The sequence below is a fragment of the Notechis scutatus genome, chromosome 2 (genome assembly GCF_049901735.1).
Source record: "Notechis scutatus isolate UNSWTSFEM ecotype Mainland chromosome 2, rNotScu1.2, whole genome shotgun sequence".
NCBI lineage: Eukaryota > Metazoa > Chordata > Lepidosauria > Squamata > Elapidae > Notechis > Notechis scutatus.
In genome coordinates, this window is record NC_142010.1 from 77351880 (window position 1) to 77373444 (window position 21565).

A 21565-nucleotide genomic window follows, 5' to 3' on the forward strand; every position below is an offset into this window, starting at 1 on the left:
TTTTATCAGTCACGCATTTTTCCAAATAAATACATCTGATTTTAAGAAAACTCCACTTTTACGGAGGACGCGCGCGGAGACGTACTCCGTTTCCCCACTAAGGTCGAAAAGCAGAAATCAGACCAGGCCTCCGCAGACACAGCAGCTCTTTGCGTTTCATCGGGGCTTTGAAGCCCCACCCGCCCCCCGTTGCTCTCAGCCAATGGGCTCGCATCAAAACAGTCCCTTTTAAACCAATACAAAAGGGTTTAAGGCATGTGCAAGGCGGAGGACTGGGGGTGGTGCGTCGCGCGTTTTCCCGCCTAAAGCCTTCACCGAGAGAAGCGAAGCGAAGCAGAGAGACTGGCTTACGACACAATATTGGTGGATTGGTGTGTCTGGTCTCAGAAGAAGGAAGTTTCCTTTGTTTTGTTTTCGCTCGAAAGCCCAGACCATTCCCCCTCCCCCCACCCTTTTTTTTAATGGCTCAACAGTTTCAAGTGCTGAGGTGCTGTTCCTGTAACATCTTTCAAGTGCAGCAGGTGAGAAACGGGGAGAGCTACTGGCTGTAGCGCGGGATACTTTTTTTATTTTTATTGTTATTTGTAAACGGAAAGGGCTAATTTGAACCGAACCAAGGAAATGAAATCCTACCAGATTATTAGAACAGCAGAAATATTTCATTTCCTTAAAGAAAGAAAAATAGTACTCCAGGTTGGCGGGAGGTATAGGAATTGTAGGGGGGAAAGGCCTCCGTTTTCAAGATTGTGATGCTTTTCTTGGGTGGGCAACTAGGGCCCCTTTACCAGCAGTGGACTTTTAACTCCCAGAATTCCTGAGCCAGCCATGCTGGGAGGCAGCAATTCTGGGAGTTGAAGTCCACAGGTCATAAAGGGGGCCATAATTGCCCACCCTTGTTCTTGAACAAATGGCAGATCTTCATAATGTACCTGGAATTAGAGAAAATTTTGTTTGGCAATAGCCTGATGCATAAAATCAAATAGACTTTAGTTTCACTGAGCCTTTTCCAATCTGTGGTCCTTGAACACCCATTCCCCTAATCCACAACTAACAACATGAATAAGGGATGAGAGTGATTGTCTTACTTAGTGATTGTCTCCCAGACAGCAAGTTAATTTCCATGTAATATATGTCCTTAATTTACTCTCAATGTTTCCACTTCTATACTTATAAGGTACTTTGGTTGAATCTCATGAAGATACTAATTGAAAAATGATTTTTCTCATAACAGCATATTTTGCAGATTGCACATACAACACCATATAAAAAGTTGAAATCTCTTGAGTTGTTGAACTCACAGACAGGTCCATGCAATTTTTCCTGACAATATGGAAATGGTTTGTCAGTGCCTCCTGAGATTTCCTGGTGATCTTTTAACCAAGTGTTAACTAAATCTGACCCTTCCAAGAAGGTCAGCTGGATGAAGCTGCCTGCTGAGTTATGCTGTGTAGTGACAATACTATAGACGGAAGAATCTTGATCCTATTTCATTATATATTTACAACAGATTTAAATTATAGAGAAGATTTCTGAATTTACTCTGTTTTTCTAATTCCACTGAACTTAAAACTTAAATATTTAAATACTTAAAACGAAGAAGAAAATTAGGAATTTCTAACAGACATATTGACTGTTAAAAAGGACCTCAAAGTGTGGAAAAATTTAAACATAAATAGTATGTTGAAAGAAAAGTTTAAATAATAATAATAATGTAATAAATCTCTAAAACCACACATATTTAAAACAAAACAATTAAAAATTCTGTGATGGGATCTACTGTAATAAAAAGTAACAAAGTTGGTACAGTTTTAGTCAAAAATTTAAAATGTAACTTTTCTCGGTAAAAAGTTACATTTTAAACATGTCAAAGTATATAAAGTTTTGCATCAACATTTCTGTTGCACATGACATAATTTTAACTTTAGCGTAAATTATATTAGCTAAATAAGTATATTTAATTTGCATAATTTAGACAAATTATGATGCACAGTAGAATTATATCTTAGAGGTGGAGGGTTTAGTCACTAGATTGTAAATTTAGAGCTATTTGGGGAAATACCATTTTTTGTGTCTATATGTAAATTCAATGAAAGTTTATCTTTGGAAATCCTGAACACAATCTGAACAGGAACTGGAGTAACTATTAGAGAACAATCGACCAATGGAACAGCTTGCCCTTGGAAATTGTGGGAGTGCCATCAGTTGAGACTTTCAAGAAGAGATTGGACTGCCATTTGTCAGAAATGGTGTAGGATCTCCCGCTTGAGTGGGTGGTGGTGGTTTGGACTAGATGACCTACAAGGTCCCTTTCAACTCTGATTATCTGTATCTATTAATTCAAATATAGTAATTATACTTAAAATTCTTTCTTAGGTTAAAAAAAGCAAAAAATGGAACTGCAAAATATGTGATGAAAAGCAGTCAATTCTTAGGGTACGTAACCCAACCCATGTTTCTTTATTAAAGTTAACACTAATAGTGGAATAGCTTTTTGATAACAACTCTTCTTTAATATTAGTCTTCAATTCTTTAGCAAGTTACCTATGGGTAAGTCTCACTGAAGTTACTTTTGATTTTATATGTATTAGTTTTCTAATATTAAATAAAACTTTGTCATCTTGCAAAAAAAAAGTTTTGTGAAAATGCTCATATAACATGAGCATTAAAGTTTAACGATGCTTTATTTTTTCTTTCTTTCTTATACACACATCTTCATAGAATACTGTTAATACATGGAAAAGTGTAAAGAGTGCAAAATATGGCAGCTATGCTTCTACTGGCCCAAATATAGAGATTGTGTGATATGTGTACTGAAAGATTTATACTAGGTTCATCTTTCTAATAGGTGACAATTTAAGGTGCTGATTTTAACTTTTGAAATACTGAACAATTTAGAATCTAACTAGCTAAGGGATCATCTTTCTGTTATGTTAAAATCTGGCAGGGAGCCCTTTTGAAGTTGCCCCTGCTGCCACATTTTGGTGTTCTGATATGAGATAAGGAATCATCAGTTATCCTCTGGAAATTATCTTTGGCCCCACATTCTTGACATTAGAATATATGAATTTCTTTTAATTTTCTCTTTTGCTTTACACTTGACTAGAACTTTAACTTGCTTTTTAAAACATTTGTAATTTAATTATTGTTAACTAACAGGTATACTTGTTCAAGAAGAAAGGCAAGATATACATTCAATTATATGTGCCGTAGTATAATGCAGTACAGTACAGCACAGTTTGGCGTAAAAAAAGAATTAACATTACATGGTGATTATGGCAAAAAGTGCTAGCTAATGTTTTATCCAGCTATGAAATGGTAAACTGAACTTTGTAATATAAGCTTTCTAATGTCAACATTTCCAAGATATTTTCTTGTCTAAACAGAGAAACAGAATAACCATGGATAGGCAAAATATATCAGTGGGAGCAGGAATGACTTCCTGTTGGCTTTCCAACTGGGTTTTCTTATGGAAAGCTGGTAGTAAGTGCTGGAAATCTTCCTCTCTTCCACTCTCCCTCCCTCCTCAGCAGGCAGGTAAGTACTTGGCTGCTCTTGGGCAGGAGAATGAGTGAGGAAATGTGGTGTGAGCACACATGGCCTTCCCATGAATTTACAGGAAGCTGATAGGGGATGTTGAAAATGAAAAATGGCATGATCTCAGTTGACCATGATTGTGCAGCAGCAGCATTGAAGAAACGGCACTCAGCACTAAAGCAACTACAACTTCCCCAAGTTTAATTCCCTTGGGAATCATGGATCCCAGAACTCTGTAAGTTGGCACATCTGAGGTGCCTGGGTTGAAAAGGCATATATATATATATACACACACACTATACAGAAGCCTGATGATGGCAGATGAGATTCTGCCGAAACGTTGCTACAACTTTAAAAGCACAACTACAATGACGTGGGAAAATACCTGAACAAAGCTGAATACCATATATATATATACGTACATACATACATACATATTTGTTTTCTTAAGCTTTCACGGGTACTTACATGTATGGTATTCAGCTTTGTTCGGATATTTTCCCACGTCATAGTTGTGCTTTTAAAGTTGTAGCAACGTTTCGGCAGAATCTCATCTGCCATCATCAGGCTTTTGTATTGTGTTCGTCTCCAGGTAGAATTATATTCTTTAATTTTCAGTTTAGCATTCAAGAATTGAAGGAAAATATAACATAGTATTTTAATGGGATTTCAACCTGTTTAGGTTTTTGGCCAGGGCTCTGGGGTTGATTGCAGACACCATGTGCAGAAGCTAAACTTGTTGCAAGGAGAACATGATCATGCACCTGTAAGCAAACTTAGGTACGGTATTAACATTTTGATTGCTCTTTTTTCTATATTTATGCTCAAAAGTGTTCTAGAGCAGCGGCCCCCAACCTTTCTGGCTTGGCAGCCTGGCTAGAGGAAGAAGAGGGGAACAGGTCCATGCGTGTAGTGGGCCAGCATGCATATGCAACTCAAACTTGGCCTGGTTGCAAATAGGCCAAGGCCCAGTAATGGGCTGTGGCCTGGAGATTGGGGACCCTTGTTCTAGGGGATGAGGTATATAACACACATGACATAATCATGCAAATGTTATTTCTATTTGTATACATGTTATTTTGTGTGCAGTAAGTTTGGTGTCATTGTAATTTGGTGCAGATTTGCTTTTGCTTGGCAGCATTTATGCATATCACTGAAACTTCTCATTACAAGGATCAATAGATTTCCTTTATTCCCTTACTAAAATGTAAGATTATAGGTATTTTGCACATTTTTCCTGTTTGTACACTTAAACATCAGTTATTCCTGATTTGACAGCTTGCTTTTTTCCATATGTATATAAATATACAGTTATATATAGTAGTTAAATGTGATCTACCTCTAGGTGTAAAGAAGAATCAGGCCAAATAAGTGATGAGAATATGGCTGTTGACATCAAAGAAAAAACAGGCTGGCAGGTAAGACTTTTTGATTTAGAAATAGCATAATTACAAAGAATAAAATTATAAACTGTTAATCAAGTAAAATCATGATTTTATTTGATTCTCTCTTTTTTTGTTTCCTTGACATACAAGATGGTTACAATATTTAAAAACGAAAAGAGAATTTTTAACAATGCAGGTTGTAAAAAAATCATCAAATAAGTAGTTTCATCATTCAAGAATGGTCAAAAGAGATGTGCCTTTGTGGATTTGCTAAATGCTAAGAGAATAGGGTCAATAGCAGCTTAAAAGCAAATAAGTTCTATAGGCTGGGAACAAAGCAAGAAATTGTTCAAAGTGATAACATCTTCAGGCAGGGTTCTGTTGCTGTTATTAATAACAGATTTAAGAGTGATTTGTAATGGGGTCCCTTGGATAATTGAAATCGAAGCCACCTACAATCGCAGTTTGTGCTGGCAATCAGTTTGGAACTTTTAAGATGAGCATCATAGAATCCCTGTACTTTGCACCAATTTGTAGTTTAGCTGCTACGTGATGTACCAAGTGCAATTTGTGAGTATTTCTCAAGAAAAGGTTCACATATAGCAGTAGTCAAGATTGGGCATAACGAGGATATGAGTGCTCAGCAAATCTCACAAGCTCAGGTAGGGACAGGGACAGTGAATCTCATGTTAAGTCTAACAGCTGTTGTGTGAACGATATCCAAGTGGGTTGGTTTGCCTTCTAAGGAGAGGCTAGATAGAGAGTACCTAGCTTGGCAAATAGTACTTGTGAGAATGATTTGGGTATCTTAATTGACCACAGATTAAGCCTGAGCCAGAAGTGTGCCATAGGCCAATACTGTATTGGGTTGCAATAATAGATGTATGTTGTCAAGATTGCTAGAAATGGTAATACTATTCTATGTTGCAGTGGTTTCACCACATCTGGAAATATGTCCAGATCTGGTCATCACAACATAAAAATGATGTTGAGGAACTGCAAAGAATGCAAAAGAGTAGTGAAGATGGTCATAGACTTGGAGGCCAAACCCTACAAATAGTTTAAAAAATGGTAGTTGCATCTATTCCTGGACAGAGGCCCGATCAGTCCCTTATGCCCTCATGAAAATTTGACTACTGCAACTTGATCTATACGGGTCAGGTCCCAAAGAGCATTTGTGAAACTTCAGCTAATACAGAATGTGGCAGAATGGACAACTAATGGTGCCAGTTTTTCAGCACATGTGACACCACAGCTTCACAAGCTGCATTGATTACTACTTTGCACAGCATGCAATTCAAGGTGCTGGTAGTTACTTTGAAAGCCCTTCATGACTAAGGGCTTGGTTTATTTACAAGGCCATCTCTTCCCTATTTCTATCTGTCTGGTCCAGCAGGAAATATGTGTTGTGGGTTCTGTCAGCAAAAAAGTGTTGGTTAGTGGGGCCCCAAAGAAGGACCACAGTGACTGCCCTTTAAATTGTCATCCCGCCCAAGATTAGGTTGGCCCCTACCTGCTGGCCTTTTGTAAGGTTTTGAAGACCTGGTTCTGGATCCAAGCCTGAGATCTCAGGTGTGAGACTGAGCCTGTTTCTTGGCTGTGTTGAGAGGTTTGTTAACTATTTGGTGCTTTGTGTGTTTTTAAATATTTACATATTAAACACATTTTTTTAATGTGAATCTTCCAGGGTCACATATAGTACTTGAGATGTTTAGTCTGGGGAAGAGATGATAGTAGCCTTCCAAAGATGAAGGGAAATCACATGGAAGAGTGTAGATTTATTTTCCAAAACACCCATTGTAAGACAAGAACCAACCGATAGTAGCTTTACAGTGAGCAATCCAAAAAATAAACAAGGAATTTCCTGAGAATTACCAAATATGGGGGCATTCTGCCTCCTGAAGTCGCAGGATCTCCATTAGAGGAAATTTTCCAAAAAAAATTGTTCAGGATGACATGAGGATTCTTGGACTCAGGAGCATGTTGGACTGGAAGACCTCAAAGAACCTTCCATCCTTATGATTCCTCCTTCATTTGTTGAAAAGGTAGATGAAAAAAAAAACCAGCTTATGGTTTTGAATTGCCTTTATTTAATAGTAATATCTGAAAGCAACTTGAGTCCCTGTATATAACTAACCCCTTTCTTAATAAGTCTTATTAATCAGAACTCAACTTGTGCCTTGAATGTTCATTTCTAGACTAGAGAAGTCTGACAGAAACATAGCTGGCACTAGACATAAGTATCTTGCCAAAATCACAACCTATTAAACCAAGTGACAGCTGTGCTCCAACATTTTAAAAAGTATCATCCCAAACAGTCTGAACTTTAACCTGCTTGTCTCTGTCTTATCTGAATTCATTTTCAGCTTGTTCTCCTTCATCCAGCCTATTGTCAAACTTGGGCAGTATTCACTTCATATGTCTTGAATTGTATGTAAGCAATAATGCAGCTGGGTGTGATCAGTGTACTCCAAAGCCACAGATGACCTAATATGAGCTTGCTTCCATGATTTTCTGTGAATGTTGAACAATTTGAGGAAATAGATTGGAACATCCGTGAACTAGATGTTCCAATTCAATCCAAGTGGTCGTGTGAAACAGCTGGCAAGTATTCTGATCACAAACATGTGACTCTAGAGTTGCTGGGATATGATGTGACTGTAGAGTTGCTCCAAGGACTGGTTGCAAACACAATGGGTGCTGGACAATCATACATTGAGAACTACCTGTATATAGAAATTATCCTTTTTACATAATTCCTTTCTTGGTGAATGTATATAATGCTTCCTTTACTTCTGCAATAGTGATTAGTAAGAGCATCTTGAGTTTGTGAATTAGAAAAATATAGGTTATGTACGGTGGCAGGTGTCTCAATGGTTTTGTTGGCAGGGAATGGCAGAAATTTTGAGGTATTCTATCTAGGTCGGTTTGCATTCCTGTCTTTTTAACTGTGATGCAGAGTCCCAAGTTCAGTCCACTTTCAACTATGGAAATTTGCTGGGTAACACTGGCATTAACCACTCGACAAGGAGTACTGGATTTAAGTTACAGAATACCAGATTCTCAGTGGAATATTAGGAAGGATTCCCTAGTAGAACGGTTTGGAGGGTGGAGCTCCCCCACTAATACATACTTATCTCTACTGCAGCAGTCCTCTACCTTTCCGGCTTTACATACCTGCAAGGGGGGGGGGAAGAGGGATGGTTCCTGGCGAGTGCATGCATAGGCAGCTTCATTTGCGTGCCCGCCACTCATGCAAATGGAGCTTTGCACACATGCACTCATCCGCTGCTTGCACAATTGGAGCTGTGTGCACTTGCCTGCTGCTTGCCAGCCTGTTTCCAAACAGGCCATGGCCCAGTCGTAGACTAGCTCGGGTTGGGGACCCCTGCTGTACTGTGTAACTAGTGTAACACCTAGTTGAAATGTTAATTTTGTGAGAGAACTGTATTTTTCACCAATCGATGACCCTGATAGGCCTGACAATTCTAGAGGGTTACTACGGTATTAACACCATCTTTACAGTTCAAACTGCAATCACCATCACAGAAGTTGAAATGGCTAGAGAGTAAGCTCTGAAAACTATAAAGATAACTGTCAGCAGATGGTTTCTCCTTTTAGCATTTAAGAATTGACATTGTTGCATTTTTTGTTTATTTTAGGATAGGAGACACTTAGCCATGGTTAATGTAAAAAGCTGCAAAGATGATTTATGTGACAGTGCAATTCCTGTGACTGAAGACCATGTGCTACAAAGAAATAATCGACAGCCAGAATCAAAAGTAATTGGACTTTCAAAATGGAATAAATTCCTTTTATCTGACAAGAGTTATAATATTGACATGACAGGTGGAAGGCAAAGGACGTCAGACAAAACACCTGCTGCTGGCACAAGTGATAAAAGAGCCACCACTTCTAGTGCTGGTTGTAGTAACTGGCATCTCATACCACAACAGAATGTATTTACCTGCTTTGACAGAGCAAAAGAAGTCTCTAATTCTGATCACCTTGGGAAAAGCAGCAAATACTCTGCAGGTTTGGCTACCTGTCAAGATAAGGCACAACCTGCAGAATTTACCACTTCTTCAGGGTCTTGTGCTCCTGTTAAATCAAACAACCTTTACGGAAGTCTTTTTTCCACAGGAGAGGATTTTGATGATGATATTTAAGGCTCTTCAGTGAGATTTGCTGATTTTTCCACTGAGATGGTTTAAAATAATAGCAATATGGCCTGCATTTAAAATCAAACACTTCAATGTTGAATAATAAAGTGGATTATATTTCAGTCATATTGTTTTAGGCATGGCACAAAAAGGCTTTAATTATCTGTGGAGCTATGCTGTATTGTTAATGGGACCATTGTTATTGATAAAGAGGCATGGAAAGCAAAGGCTTTTTACAAAAATCAAATCTTTGAACAAGTGATAGCTTAGAAAAGCTAACATTATTACTGGTCTCTATTTTAATAAATTGATATGCCTCTATTTAAACAAACTTGTTATAAATTCAATACAGAAGCACTAAAATAAAATTTCTAACAATCAAATGGCTCCATGATGGTAACTAAACATGGAAGATTCATCAATGTGAAAAGAAAATACCCTTGCCCTCTGACCGTACCATTGCCACAACTTGCCATAACTTTATGCTAGTTCTATTTCTTGTGTACATATTAAACCTTACTCAGTGTGTAAGAACGAACTAAATTTGGAAAGTTAGCATGATTATGATATCTAAGAATATGGAATTACAATCAGATTACAGAAAGGAGAAAGGTATAAAAAGAGGCTTTAACAATGTGTGTTAAGAACTACAAGTTATACAAGAGCTATTTGGAAGCGGATGGTTGCTTGGCATACTGGATAGCATCCAGGGCTGCCCCAATGTCGTAGTTCTTGGAATGCAACAGGTGAGTCAACCAGCCTCCATTATCGGAGAATCCCATCGAGAGCATCTGGGACAAGGATTCAATCAGGCGAGGATCCGCTTCTGTAAAAAGGTTGAATTGTAGCATGTCATATTCATTGGCCCATAAAAATTGTAATCACATACCTGAAATTTGCTATTCCACACCTGAATTTAATTAAATTCAACAATTATTGCCAGTATTCTTTTTTTTTTAAAAAAAAAAAACTCACTTTATAGAACAAATCTTAATCTCATTTGATAATCATAATTGGGATTGATTTAAACAAAATGCAAATCTTAAAAGGAATCAGATAATCAGCCATATAAGTTAAAATTTCAGATTGAAAGAAGATCTTTTAAATATTCCTAAATTGATTTTCTAGCTAAAGGATGCTTTTATTACCATTCCATAATAATTTAGGCAATAAGTGTGTCAGGTGTTTTATAAAGTTATTGTGACTTGTAAAGGTAGACATTGTGTTAGACCTTTCTTAAAATCGGACTACTATTTGGGTAGAGGATTTCATGCACAGTACATTGGCTCTTCACTAAAGCAGCTTAGCTATTTTTGAACTTCTGCACAAGCCTAAAAATATGATGCTGCTATATTTCTGCCAATGCTTTAATAGTATTTTACAAAAATATTTATTATGGTTTAGTTTGTATCCAAGCTTATTAGGACACAATTTCTATAAAACGATTTTGGAGCCTTCTTAGTTCTTATTACCAGGTGGAAGATGAGGGTAGATCGCAGCTTCTCGCAAGCCTGTTGGTCCAGGATTAGTGGGAATTTCAACTGGATTTAGAGATCTTGGGCTGTCTTCCTCTAGCATTTGTAATGACTGCAATTCACCAGTTGAAGGGTCTACTTCCTTTGAAGATAAATGGGTCCAGTCCTCATCTCCCCCTGAACTACCACTGGATTCACTTTGCTCCTGGAATATACAAAAACAAAATGTTAGCAAGCCTACTTTTATTAGCTATATTTCCAACTGCATCTAAAAATGGTGATTTGCTTTTTACTAATTCAAAAGAAGCAGACCTCTATATCTATATTGCAACAAACAGTAAATCCTACAACAAACAGAACTATCACTCCTCCCAGAATCTAAGGACAATAAAATTTTTGCAATTCAGGCATGGTGTGTTCCAGAGAACTTGGATATTCAATTCCATTTCACTCCATGCCTGATGGCAGTTCAGCCATTTCATAGCATGATCTAGTATGAATAAGCTTCAGATTAAATATAATAAAGTGTGCTTTATTGCTAATAAGTATTAACAAGTTACTTTTCTCTTGCAGTTAAAAACTTTATCATATCCCAAAAGCTTCAATATTCTTGGAGCACCAATTAACATATCTTTATATGTGCAAAACTGACAATTCTTGTACCTGTGACAAAATATTCTCTTCTTCCATCTGTTCAGGTGGAGAACATACTATCATCTCCTGGATTTGGTTTGCAAGAACATCACTTATGTCTGGATTATTTTCAGAATTTGCTTCTGGTTTGGTTTGCTCAGTAGGACTGCTAGGTTTGGAGCAGCTCTTCTCAGAACTAGGTTGTGCAGGTGATACTTTGCTTCTTTGACCCTCATGTTCTACATCAATATCCACTTCAATGCCTAAAAAAGCAGTTGACATGTATTATGTTAATGACATACTGCAGTATATTCATGAGCACCCCTAATTTTCTGTCTACGTGTTCATTACTCTAGTTCTATCATGTTTTCTCAAAATTGGAGATTAATTCTTCTGTCATCCATCCCTTACTTCATAGGCAACATATTTCCAAATAAACCATCATTTGGGAGAACATAAAAATGAGTAACTAGATTACATCAAGCGGGTGTTGCATCAGATATTCTCCAATACTTGATGCTTGAGCGCCAATTCATTCTCATATTACACATTAATTCATGAGAGTTTCAAGTGTTTAAATACTATTTATGCATCATATTGTCACAGTACACTTAATCACTGTTAATTTATTAATGATCATATTCAAAGGATATGATCATAGTTGATAATATATTTTTAAAAACTCTACTTCTGGTATCTTACATAATTCACCCATGGTATTTTATATTTTTCGGTGAAATTATTTGGGTGACCCAAATTAATAAAAAGTTTGCTTTCTGGGAAGTCCACAAGAGGGACATGAAAACCAATATTTAGAATTTGAAACCTCCCAGAACTACCTTGTGGTAAGCTGGGCAGTAAATAAATTTTACAAATAAGTATATTTTAAAAACAAAAATATACAGTGAAAGGAATTTTGTACCAAGTGGACCCAGGAATGCAGCAACACTTTCTCCAACATTCTTCAGGAAGTTGACACTGGAATCTTGAACTTCATTGCTAGTGGTTTCTTTTATAAAGCAAAAATATGATACATATATATGAATTGTTCAAGACAAGAACTTTATGAGATTATCAATCCCAATTAGGGAGGGGTGTGTGCACACATGTATAAAATTAGATACATAATTTTAAATTTCTTTTTAAGATGTAGAACTTTTATATAAACAGCATTTGCAAGGAAATAATTAGACAGGTATCAGATATTTGCTAATTTGTTTTGCATTTAAAGCCTCCTGTTACTGCAACTTTTAATTCTTACCACATTCTGGAGCATCATTTTGAGAAGTAGTACTGGCTTGTGCCTGGCCAGAATTCTGGTGCTGATGGGCAAAACGTGGGTGTCCCCTACCGCGCAACCAGGGAAAGGAGCAAGCATCATGTCTCATTTTACGAAGCCACCGGCCCTGAAGAAGCCACTAAAGAGTAAACAAATGTTTTTAAGCCACAGCAGCTTTAATATAAACCACAAAATGACTTTATAATTTTTACAATTATCTTTGTATATCTCTGCCTTTCTTCACAATACTAACCTCAAGCTGGTGGAATGGACTTGGAAACATGACCATGTTATGCTCCTTATGGACACCTTTCCCCTCACAAGTGCTGCACAGGTCATAGTCTGGACAAACTGCACATTTGAATCTTGCACCCACAACTGGGCCCTCACAACCATCACAGATCACATTAGGATGCACGAGGTTTAGAGAATGCTCCTTGTTGCAGGAATGACGGTTCACATGCTTAAGCTCCTTTTTTTCTGAAAGACACAAACATAAGCTATCGTTCAACTGAAACCATGCTGATCAAACGATAACAGGTAGTCCTTGAGTTACAATTGGTTTAGCATCTGTTCAAAATTACAACAGCACTAAAAAAAGTGATGTAACTTTTTCATAATTAAGGACCACTGCAGCATCCCTATGGTCATGTGATCAAATTTAGGGTTTTGGGCAACTAGTATTTGACAATTGCAATGTCCTGGGGTCACATGATCACCAGTTGTAATCTTCCCAGCTGGCTTTTGACAAGCAAAATCAGTGGGGGGAAGCTAGATTTGCTTCACGACTAAATGGTTCACTTAATAACTGCAGTGATTCACTTAACTTTGGCAAAAGGTCATAAAATGTTGCAAAATTCACTTAACTGCCTTGTTTAGCAATATAAATTTTGGACTCAATCATGGCTGCAAAGTTGAAGACTACCTTACCCAAGACTAAAAAGTTATCCATATTGCAGGACAATTAAAAGGTAATATAAAGTAAGGTTTAATCCCCACCCTCCCACAGGCTAATTGTACCTGCTATTGAGAAGAGTATGTCTACCATAATACAAATAGATATGTCTTAAGTTCACAAATCACAACAAGGCATGTTTGTTTTCCATTTAGTGGGCTCTGAATCTAGCCATCTCAGCTTTCAATTTTACCTATAACAGGACCATCTTCCCATGAAAGACCCTAGGTCTGGAATAAACAACATTTCATGAAGGAAATCTAGAATAGCCTTTTTTCATCATCTCTCCCCCCCCCCTTCACTTCTTAAAAATTTCTATATAACAATCCAGTTTAGTGTAAGAAGGTACCCTAAAAATGCAAACTTTATTTTAGCATTTTGACATCACTTAGCTAAAAACTGCCTCCAATATAATGCAATTAAAAATCTAAAAAGTTCTTAAATGACTCATTCTGCAACAGATGAGTGAACCACGCATTTTATCGGCAGGAAAAATTGCTTCATATCATATATAGGGTTCTTTGCTTTGAGCGACTAAAACTGTTTTTCCTTCAAATCATGCCTGCTGATGCTATGCAATTAACAGCATTTTTGTTTTAATGTCAGCCATAGTACAATATCTACCAGAAGACAAAGGAACCAGAGCCTAACTCAATGCCAGAAGCAGACTTTAATGATTGCTTTTTTTGTATTTCCCAAGGCAGCTGCTGCTGCTTTCTTCCAGGATAACTGAATGAAACCCATTTTTCATTGCCCATCATTTACGGGCCATTCTAATTAAGTGTTCAAAATATTTCCTCTGTTTCAAAGCTTCCTGAGTTACATAATCAGTTGGAAATAAGACTGAATGTAAGGTAACAAGAAAAATATCCACTGCTTTACTTTTACATCAACAAATTACTTCTTGCTATAGATCGCTTCTATAGAAAAGCTACAATGTCCTCATTATCTTGGCTTAGTTGCTGGAACAAGAAATTATTTTTAGAAATTATAATTGCAGGAACAATTGACAAAAGTGAGGAGTTGCCACTGTAATCCTCAACTTACAGCCATTCATTTAACAACCATCTGAAGTTACATTTGGAAAAAAGTGTCTTATGACTGATCCTAACACTTAAAGACTGTTACAATGTCCCCATAGTCCCATAATCAAAATTCAGGCACATGGCATGAATGTATAATGTCTACAGCATCCCAGGACCATGTGATCACCATTCCCAGAGGGCTTTCAACAAAGTCAGTGTGGCAACCCAGATTCGCTTAACACCCACAATTTTCTCTGCTTTCTGCTTAGCCTGAAATATTTCCAATAAGAGGATAAGGATTTTGAATTGAAAACTATCCGTGTAGTGCAGGTTCTTTATTTTGAACCAACTGCATAGCATGAATGCATGAGTGCAACTTCCACAAACAAAATCAATGTTACCTTTAACATAAATCCGAAAAAATCCAGCTTTCACAGAAGGTGGAACCAACTTCAATTCCTCATCACTGGAAAAAGCGATCATATCACCATCTTCATCTGAAAGTAAATAATAATTCATTTATTATTTGATAGAAAAGATATACAATTACAGTCTGAACAATTCTTATGTAACATGCCACCTAGAAAGTCATCAACAGGAAGCAGGAAACATGATTGTGTTGAACCTTAAAGTTTATGTTGAATAAGTTAAAAAAGGCAGCAAAACACTGATTAATCGTTCCTCCAGCTGTTTCTTTTGGATCATTGCATTATAAAATTGATTACTACTACTAGTTCTGCATCTAGCTTTTTTTTTAATAAAAATTTTATTTGGGTTTTCACAAAACAATACAAGTAAAATTTCGTTTTTTTGAGAATAGCATGGTCCCGGGTTATCACTTCTCCATACAGACACAAATTCAATTTCATATTCATCTTTGTGTTCTATTCCATATCTTATTACTATTTTAACATTTTCTCAATAATTTTCCCCTTCCCTTAGTTTTCTCAATCTTACTTTTAATTATCTCATTCCTTCCTAAATTCAATTACATATATCTTTTTCTAAGTTTCAATATCTTTCTAGTCATTATATTTATACTTTTGTCTGTCCTGTTTCAATTTCATATTTTCTTTTCTCATTAAACAAAATTTTTCCCTGTAGTTACTAATTGGAGTATGACACCTTTATATCTTTTAATTTTTATCCATTCAACTCTTAAACTTCAATTTATGCCTTTACAATTATAACATTCAATATAATACATAACTTCCAGTCGAATTCTGTTTGGTACGTTCTTAAAATATGCACTAAGTTCTTAAAGAGAAAATATATATATAACAATAAATAAAATACTTATTCTATTCCAATTCAGCTCTATCATTGTTAGTTATAATCTTTGACATCTTTAACATTCCTTTTCGATAGGATATCATACTTCTAGGAACACTTATATTTTCATAATTTTTTCATGTTTCTTTCATATTCTTCACTTAAATTTTTATAACACATTTATAATAATTAAAATGTTCCCCTCCTTTCCTAATTTCATTCTCTCATTCTTATTTCATTTATTTATTAAACATTCCATTACATTACAATGAGTATTTTATCTATCATTTTAATCACACTTGTTTCATATTTTCAAAGTTCATTTCTATTCTAATATAACAATACTATCTTATGTACTCTTGCAGAATCCCCCTTTCAATTAAGTTTTCACCCATTATCTCTGTGCCTTCTAAATAGGCTTATACTCTTAATCCTTGTACGTTTTCCCTGTTCCTCTATGTTCTGTCCTTTATAATTTTTCCTTTCCCTCTTCCCCCTCTTCTTCTCCCTTTCTGTTTTTGACCCCTTCTCTAATTCTGATTCTCTCTTCTGTAATCCTCTCTTCTGTTTCTTCCTGATGTTGTAATTACTTTCCAAACTATTCTTTTTTGGGTTGTTTTTTCAAATCTTAAATTTTTCACTCTCTTTCCCCCCTTTCCTTTTTTTCCCCACATAGAAATACTTGGTCATTGAAGATGGCTTCTTCTTTGTCCTGCCCTTCTTGTTCTACAGGCATTTCTTGTTTCTCATAGTTCAGGAACTCCATTTCTAAAAATTGAAATACGAAGCCAAAAGAACCTCTTCCTTCTTGTGCATCTTCTTTCTGTTTTTTAAGTTCCATTATCAATTCTTCCAAGAGTGATATCATTTTAAAAACTTTTAAACAACCACCCGATTAATTTTAATCCTTTAGATCCAATAGCCAAAAATCCAAAAAATCAAGTAATCCAAAGCTGTTTCTTCTTGCTTCTTTTTTCCACTTTCTCTTCCTGGGGTTCTCTTGTTACAAAGTTTCAGTTAAAATGTATCTTTTAGGAATCTTGTTAAAGTTTCACTGTTAATTCCTTTCAATTCCAGGTGGTCTCCTCCATTTTTCCAGATCCCACCCTTTCGTTTTTTTCCTTCTTTTAAAAGTTTTTGAGAATCCAGAAATCTTTATTATCCTTTGACATTTTATTTTCAGCTTAAATACCTGTTAATGTCAAAGTGGATTTTTGCTGGTTTCTTGCTTAAATCTCTTAGTTGTCAATATAAGCAAGAAAAAAAAACCCAAATCCTTTCCCTTCCCTCTCTCATTCGCCGCTTCAAAGTCTTCTTTGGGAACAATGTTGTTCTTTATAATTCAAATTCCAGGGTACCTTATATTGTTGCTTTTTCAGTTCGACCCGGTCAGCCAAAACTCTCTCTTATCTTCCTCCTGCACATTCTTTTCCAGGCGAGTTCTTCTTTGAGGTGCCCATTTCTGACCACCACTGCAACTGCCTTCGGGAAAGGGAGTAATGGCCAGTTGGGGAGGAGAGATGCGACTCTCCTCGATCCTGCTGGCAGTCTCCCCCCTCTTCACCACCTCTACGAGGTCGCTTAGCCCCGAAACCAGCCAGCTCAGAGCGCTCCAGCGGCGAGCCCAGATTGAAACTGTGCACGATCGCACTTTCAGTCTGTCACCGAAGAAGCTCAAACCGGAAGCCCTGCATCTACATTTTATACAAGTGAAGAAATATCATTCGGTCATAAGCTTGCTCTGCCCCAGTACTTTTCAACCTTGGCAATGTTATGAAGTGTGGCTTCCAAATCGCAGAATTCCCCAACTATCATACTGGCTAGGGAATTCTAGGACTTAATTCCACACATCATAAAATCGCCAAGGCTCAAAAACACTGCTCTACCTAAAATCAATTTACAGACTGCATGCTTCCTACCTAACTCACTCAAATTAAAATTAAATTGTAATTTTTTACTGACGGATCCATACAAAATATAAAACATATTATGCAGGTCTCTTATTTCAAGGCTAAAAATCAGCTGACTATAACAAGAGCTCCAACTTAAAGCAGGCGTATCAAACAGGCAACCTGTGGGCCAGATGTGTCACATGCAAGCCACACCCACCCCAGCTCCACAAAGGGAAAAAAGTCATGAAATGTCACATGATGGCAATGTGATGCCACGAGTTTGATATTCGTGAACTAGAGTCAGTTTTGACTAGTGATTAAGGCACTTGTCTAGAAATTGAAGAGACTGAGAGTTCCAGTCCTGATTTAGGCATGAAAGCAGGCTGAGTGATGTTGGATCAGTAATTTTCTCCCAGGACACATGCTCCTGTGACAAGCTGGTTGGGCAATTCCAGTTGCAACCAATGAATCAACACTCAATTTAAAAAAGAAAAAAAAAAGCAGACTCCTGCATTTTGGAGAAAAAGCTAGGATGAAAAAAAAAAGACTCCAACAAGCTTTGAAGAGGCTTTAAAAAGGAGTAAAACTTAAAAGTAGCATTTTATATGGATCCTAGTAACATTTTTATCTTTATTTATCTTTATCTGGAAAAGCAGGTATTAGGTTCTTTTTGTAACTCTTGGATGGCAAACTAAAGCTCAGTCATACATACCCTTGCAAATTGTGATAGAAGTAACTCTATCTTCAAAAACTCTCTAGAAAAGCTAGTAGTAAGATTTCTACTAGAATGCAAAACAAAGAAGAAAAGGTATTCTTCTGTGAAACAACCATTAGTTATTATTCTGAATTAATTCATGCAGTGGTTTCCATAATGGAGGGGAAAAATGATGAAATCATTTAAATAAAACATCTAATGTAAGCTCCAACCCTTTCCTATCAAGAGAAATGTAACCATTCCAGTGCCTCTCCAGAGTTACACTCCCCAATCATCTTAACAGGTGAGAAACTATGGCCCCTTTTATTTTTTGACTTCAACTCCCAGAATTCCTGAGTCAGCACCCCACCCCTGATCTAACACAATCCCTTCATTCACAAGGAAAATTTACCCACTACAGGTCAAAGCTACATGATTTTGCTTTTGTCCGGTTTTTGCTAAAAGTGAGTTCAAGGTCATTCTCCAGCATACATGCCTTTCTACATATCTCTAATAAGATCTCACTATAGGCTTGGGAAGAGTCCCAAATATCTGAAGTTACTTTCCACAAAAACTAATTAGTTTTAATTTAAAACTAAGAATTTAAACCAGAGTTTCTGGAATTTGTGCATAATATATGGTACAATAGCAAGAAATAATAGAATTTATGCCTTTTAGCAAACCTTGAGGCTTGGGTCTGTTCCATTCTGATGAGGAAATAGGACTACTTTTAGGGCAGCAAAGTTTAGAAAGAATGGTCACAACATATTAAGGGCATTGGACCTTTAACCACTACATGACACAATTTCCTTTGCCCATGTGAAGTCATAATTGTTTATTCTTGTCCTTTGTGGATCACCTATTAAAGCTTGGAATTTGGACCAGGATATTATATCAACTAACTTTTTTATAAACTGCTATAAGTATCCTTGACTTACAATAATTGATCCCAAATTTTTCATTACTAAGCAAGACAGTTAAGTGAGTTTTTACAATTTTTATGCCATAGTTAAGTGAATCACTACAATTGTTTAGTAACATGGTTGTTAAGGGAATCTCCCTTTCCTATTGTCTTTGTCAGAAGATCCCAAAAGGGGATCACAAGACCCTGGGACACCACAACCATCAAATACATGCCAGTAGCCAAGTGTCTGAATTTTGATCCTGCTACTATTGAGATGCTGCAACGTTCTTGTGAAAAACAGAGGTCACTTTTTTTGGTGCTGTTCGAATTTCAAATGGTTGTAAGTCAAGGACTACCTGTACTGACTTAGTTCAGACCCTGAGCTTTAGTATATGACTTCAGGCAACAGTTTGATTTAGAAGCTAAGTTGCTGGCCTAAAACGTGGAAGACTCTGAGTTCTAGTCCTGCTTTAGATGTGAAAGCCAACTGGCTGGGCCTTGGGCCAGTCAGACTCTCTAGGATCAACCCGTATCATCGTGTTTGCTGCCGTTAGGAAAATAGGAAGAGAAAGGAATATCGTACATGGCAGCTTCCTAAAATGTAGGGAAAGGGTTGAAAATTTCTGGGTTTTCACCCTTTTATTTAAATATAGTCGCATTTAGGGTTTCTTACCATCTGGCACTATAAGCCTACCTAACCCGAAGAGAAGGAAGCGCTAAGAGCCCCAGTAAATATCAGACTTTGGGGTGCCGCTCTCAAGAGAGCCAGAAGCCGCTATTTAAGGAAGGCTCCATACTGGAAGTTGGGGACAGAGGGGAAAGAGAGAAGCGATGCAGCCTCGCCGCCTCCCCGGCCCCTCCATCCCTCCTCCATCGCTCACCCTTATAGTACATCTGAAAGGCTCCCGTGGCGGCGGCAGAATTGCGAAGCAGCCCCTGGAAAAGCTCGGCGACCTTGTCCCGGATCGGCTGGTAGCGGGCGGGAAGGTCGACGGCGAAGCGCCGGATCTCGCGGGTGGTCTCTTCCTTGCCCAGCAGGTAGGCCTTGATCGTCAGCTGAGCCATCGCGGCGACGGCAGCGGCGCTGGGTTTCTGTGGCGCAGCAACAATTGGCGCTTCAGGGAGGCCGGCTGAGGAGGAGCAGAGGCGTTTCAACCCAAATGCGAACGACGTCCTTTCTCCGCTGGTTGCCGATGACGACCCGCCCCGGCTATTTATGGGCGCCGCAACCCACGGAAAAGGGGGCGGGGCTCAGGTGGGAAAGTCCCAGCAATGGCGAAGCGAGAATAATAAACAATAGGTACCAACGGGCGATATGTTGAGCTCCCCGCCCCGCCCCTCCGACGGGAAGCTTTTCCTGGGTTTTTGTGAGGAAAAAGGAGGGCACGAGAGGAGATTGCAACGCCGTGATTGGCCCCGGGCTTCCCTCCCCGCCCCTTCAGGATGGCGGTGGCGAATCAAAACTTTCGGCCTAGCGAGCCTTCCACAGGGCGAGCGTTACTCAGCATTTCCTTCGCTTTCCAACGTGAGAACCGAGAGCAGGCCTCGGGGCCTCGCAACGGGAGGGGGAACGAGAGTCGCTCCGATGAATCGGGACGCCGGGACTTCCCTTTTCCCGATTTGCTGACTCACGCCGTGACAGAAAAAACAAACAAACGCCGGAGTGCAAAGGTTTTGCAGGCCTTGGCCCACCCACCTACCCCCGACCGGTGGCGGAGAGTTTCTCTCGCTACCTGCAACAGATTGGTGGCGACCCTTAACAGCCACTTCCGTTACCGGAGCGGGGATGATTTTGCTTTTCACTGGGCAATAAGCATAGCCGAGCACAGCTCGCTTTGGGGTAATCACGTATGGAAGGAATTAGGGGATGCTGAATCGTCCATCCATTTAGCTTGGAGTGAGTCTCGATTAATGCGGGCTTACTTACTGTTCGCTCACAGGAGCAGCCCAATCGAGGATTTAAAAAAAATAAAAATGAAAGCAAACCCCACTCCCTACTAACGATGAAGATGTTACCTAGTTTGAGTAATGAAAAGTCTCAAAATAACCAAACTCAAACAACGCCAAGCCCTCTACGGTTTAATCTTGAGCTACAAATATTCTCATCTATTGGTACCATATATTTTAATCCGTTTTTGGCATTAAGCCAACTGAAATGACATGGGCCAGCCTTGCAAACCTAGGAAGGAGGCAAGGCAAACTACTACTTAAAATCTTGACAATGCCAGGATTTGTCCAGGCAAACACCAGGTGTCAACATAGATTCAAAGGCACTTAAAATGATTGCACCCCTGACCCCCTTTAGATATGACCAGAGTGGAACCCAAATGCTCTTTTTGCTTAATCCCAGCAAA

At 38.1% G+C, this 21565-nt stretch overlaps 2 protein-coding genes across 4 annotated transcripts; one reads left to right on the top strand and one right to left on the bottom strand.

Annotated features, from left to right (window-relative positions):
- Positions 1-242: 242 nt before the first annotated feature.
- Positions 243-9272, top strand: MRNIP (MRN complex interacting protein). 2 transcript variants are annotated; one of them, XM_026685125.2, is made up of 5 exons: positions 243-521; positions 2374-2433; positions 4217-4314; positions 4880-4952; positions 8582-9272. In XM_026685125.2, the coding sequence occupies exons 1-5, from the start codon at positions 462-464 to the stop codon at positions 9086-9088; spliced, it is 798 nt and encodes a 265-aa protein (XP_026540910.2). In that variant the 5' UTR covers positions 243-461; the 3' UTR covers positions 9089-9272. The 2 variants fall into 2 exon arrangements, with proteins under 2 accessions (XP_026540910.2, XP_087811321.1); XM_087955195.1 differs by lacking the exon at positions 2374-2433 and having other exon boundaries at positions 339-521.
- SQSTM1 (sequestosome 1) lies at positions 8706-20396 on the bottom strand. Of its 2 annotated transcripts, XM_026686377.2 has the most exons (8): positions 20093-20396; positions 14851-14946; positions 12723-12949; positions 12452-12608; positions 12113-12199; positions 11221-11453; positions 10555-10762; positions 8706-9908 (listed from the first exon to the last, which is right to left on the bottom strand). In XM_026686377.2, exons 1-8 carry the CDS (start codon positions 20274-20276, stop codon positions 9748-9750), a joined length of 1353 nt encoding a protein of 450 aa, XP_026542162.1. In that variant the 5' UTR covers positions 20277-20396; the 3' UTR covers positions 8706-9747. The 2 variants fall into 2 exon arrangements, with proteins under 2 accessions (XP_026542162.1, XP_087811320.1); XM_087955194.1 differs by lacking the exon at positions 12113-12199.
- Between the last annotated feature and the right edge of the window lie 1169 nt (positions 20397-21565).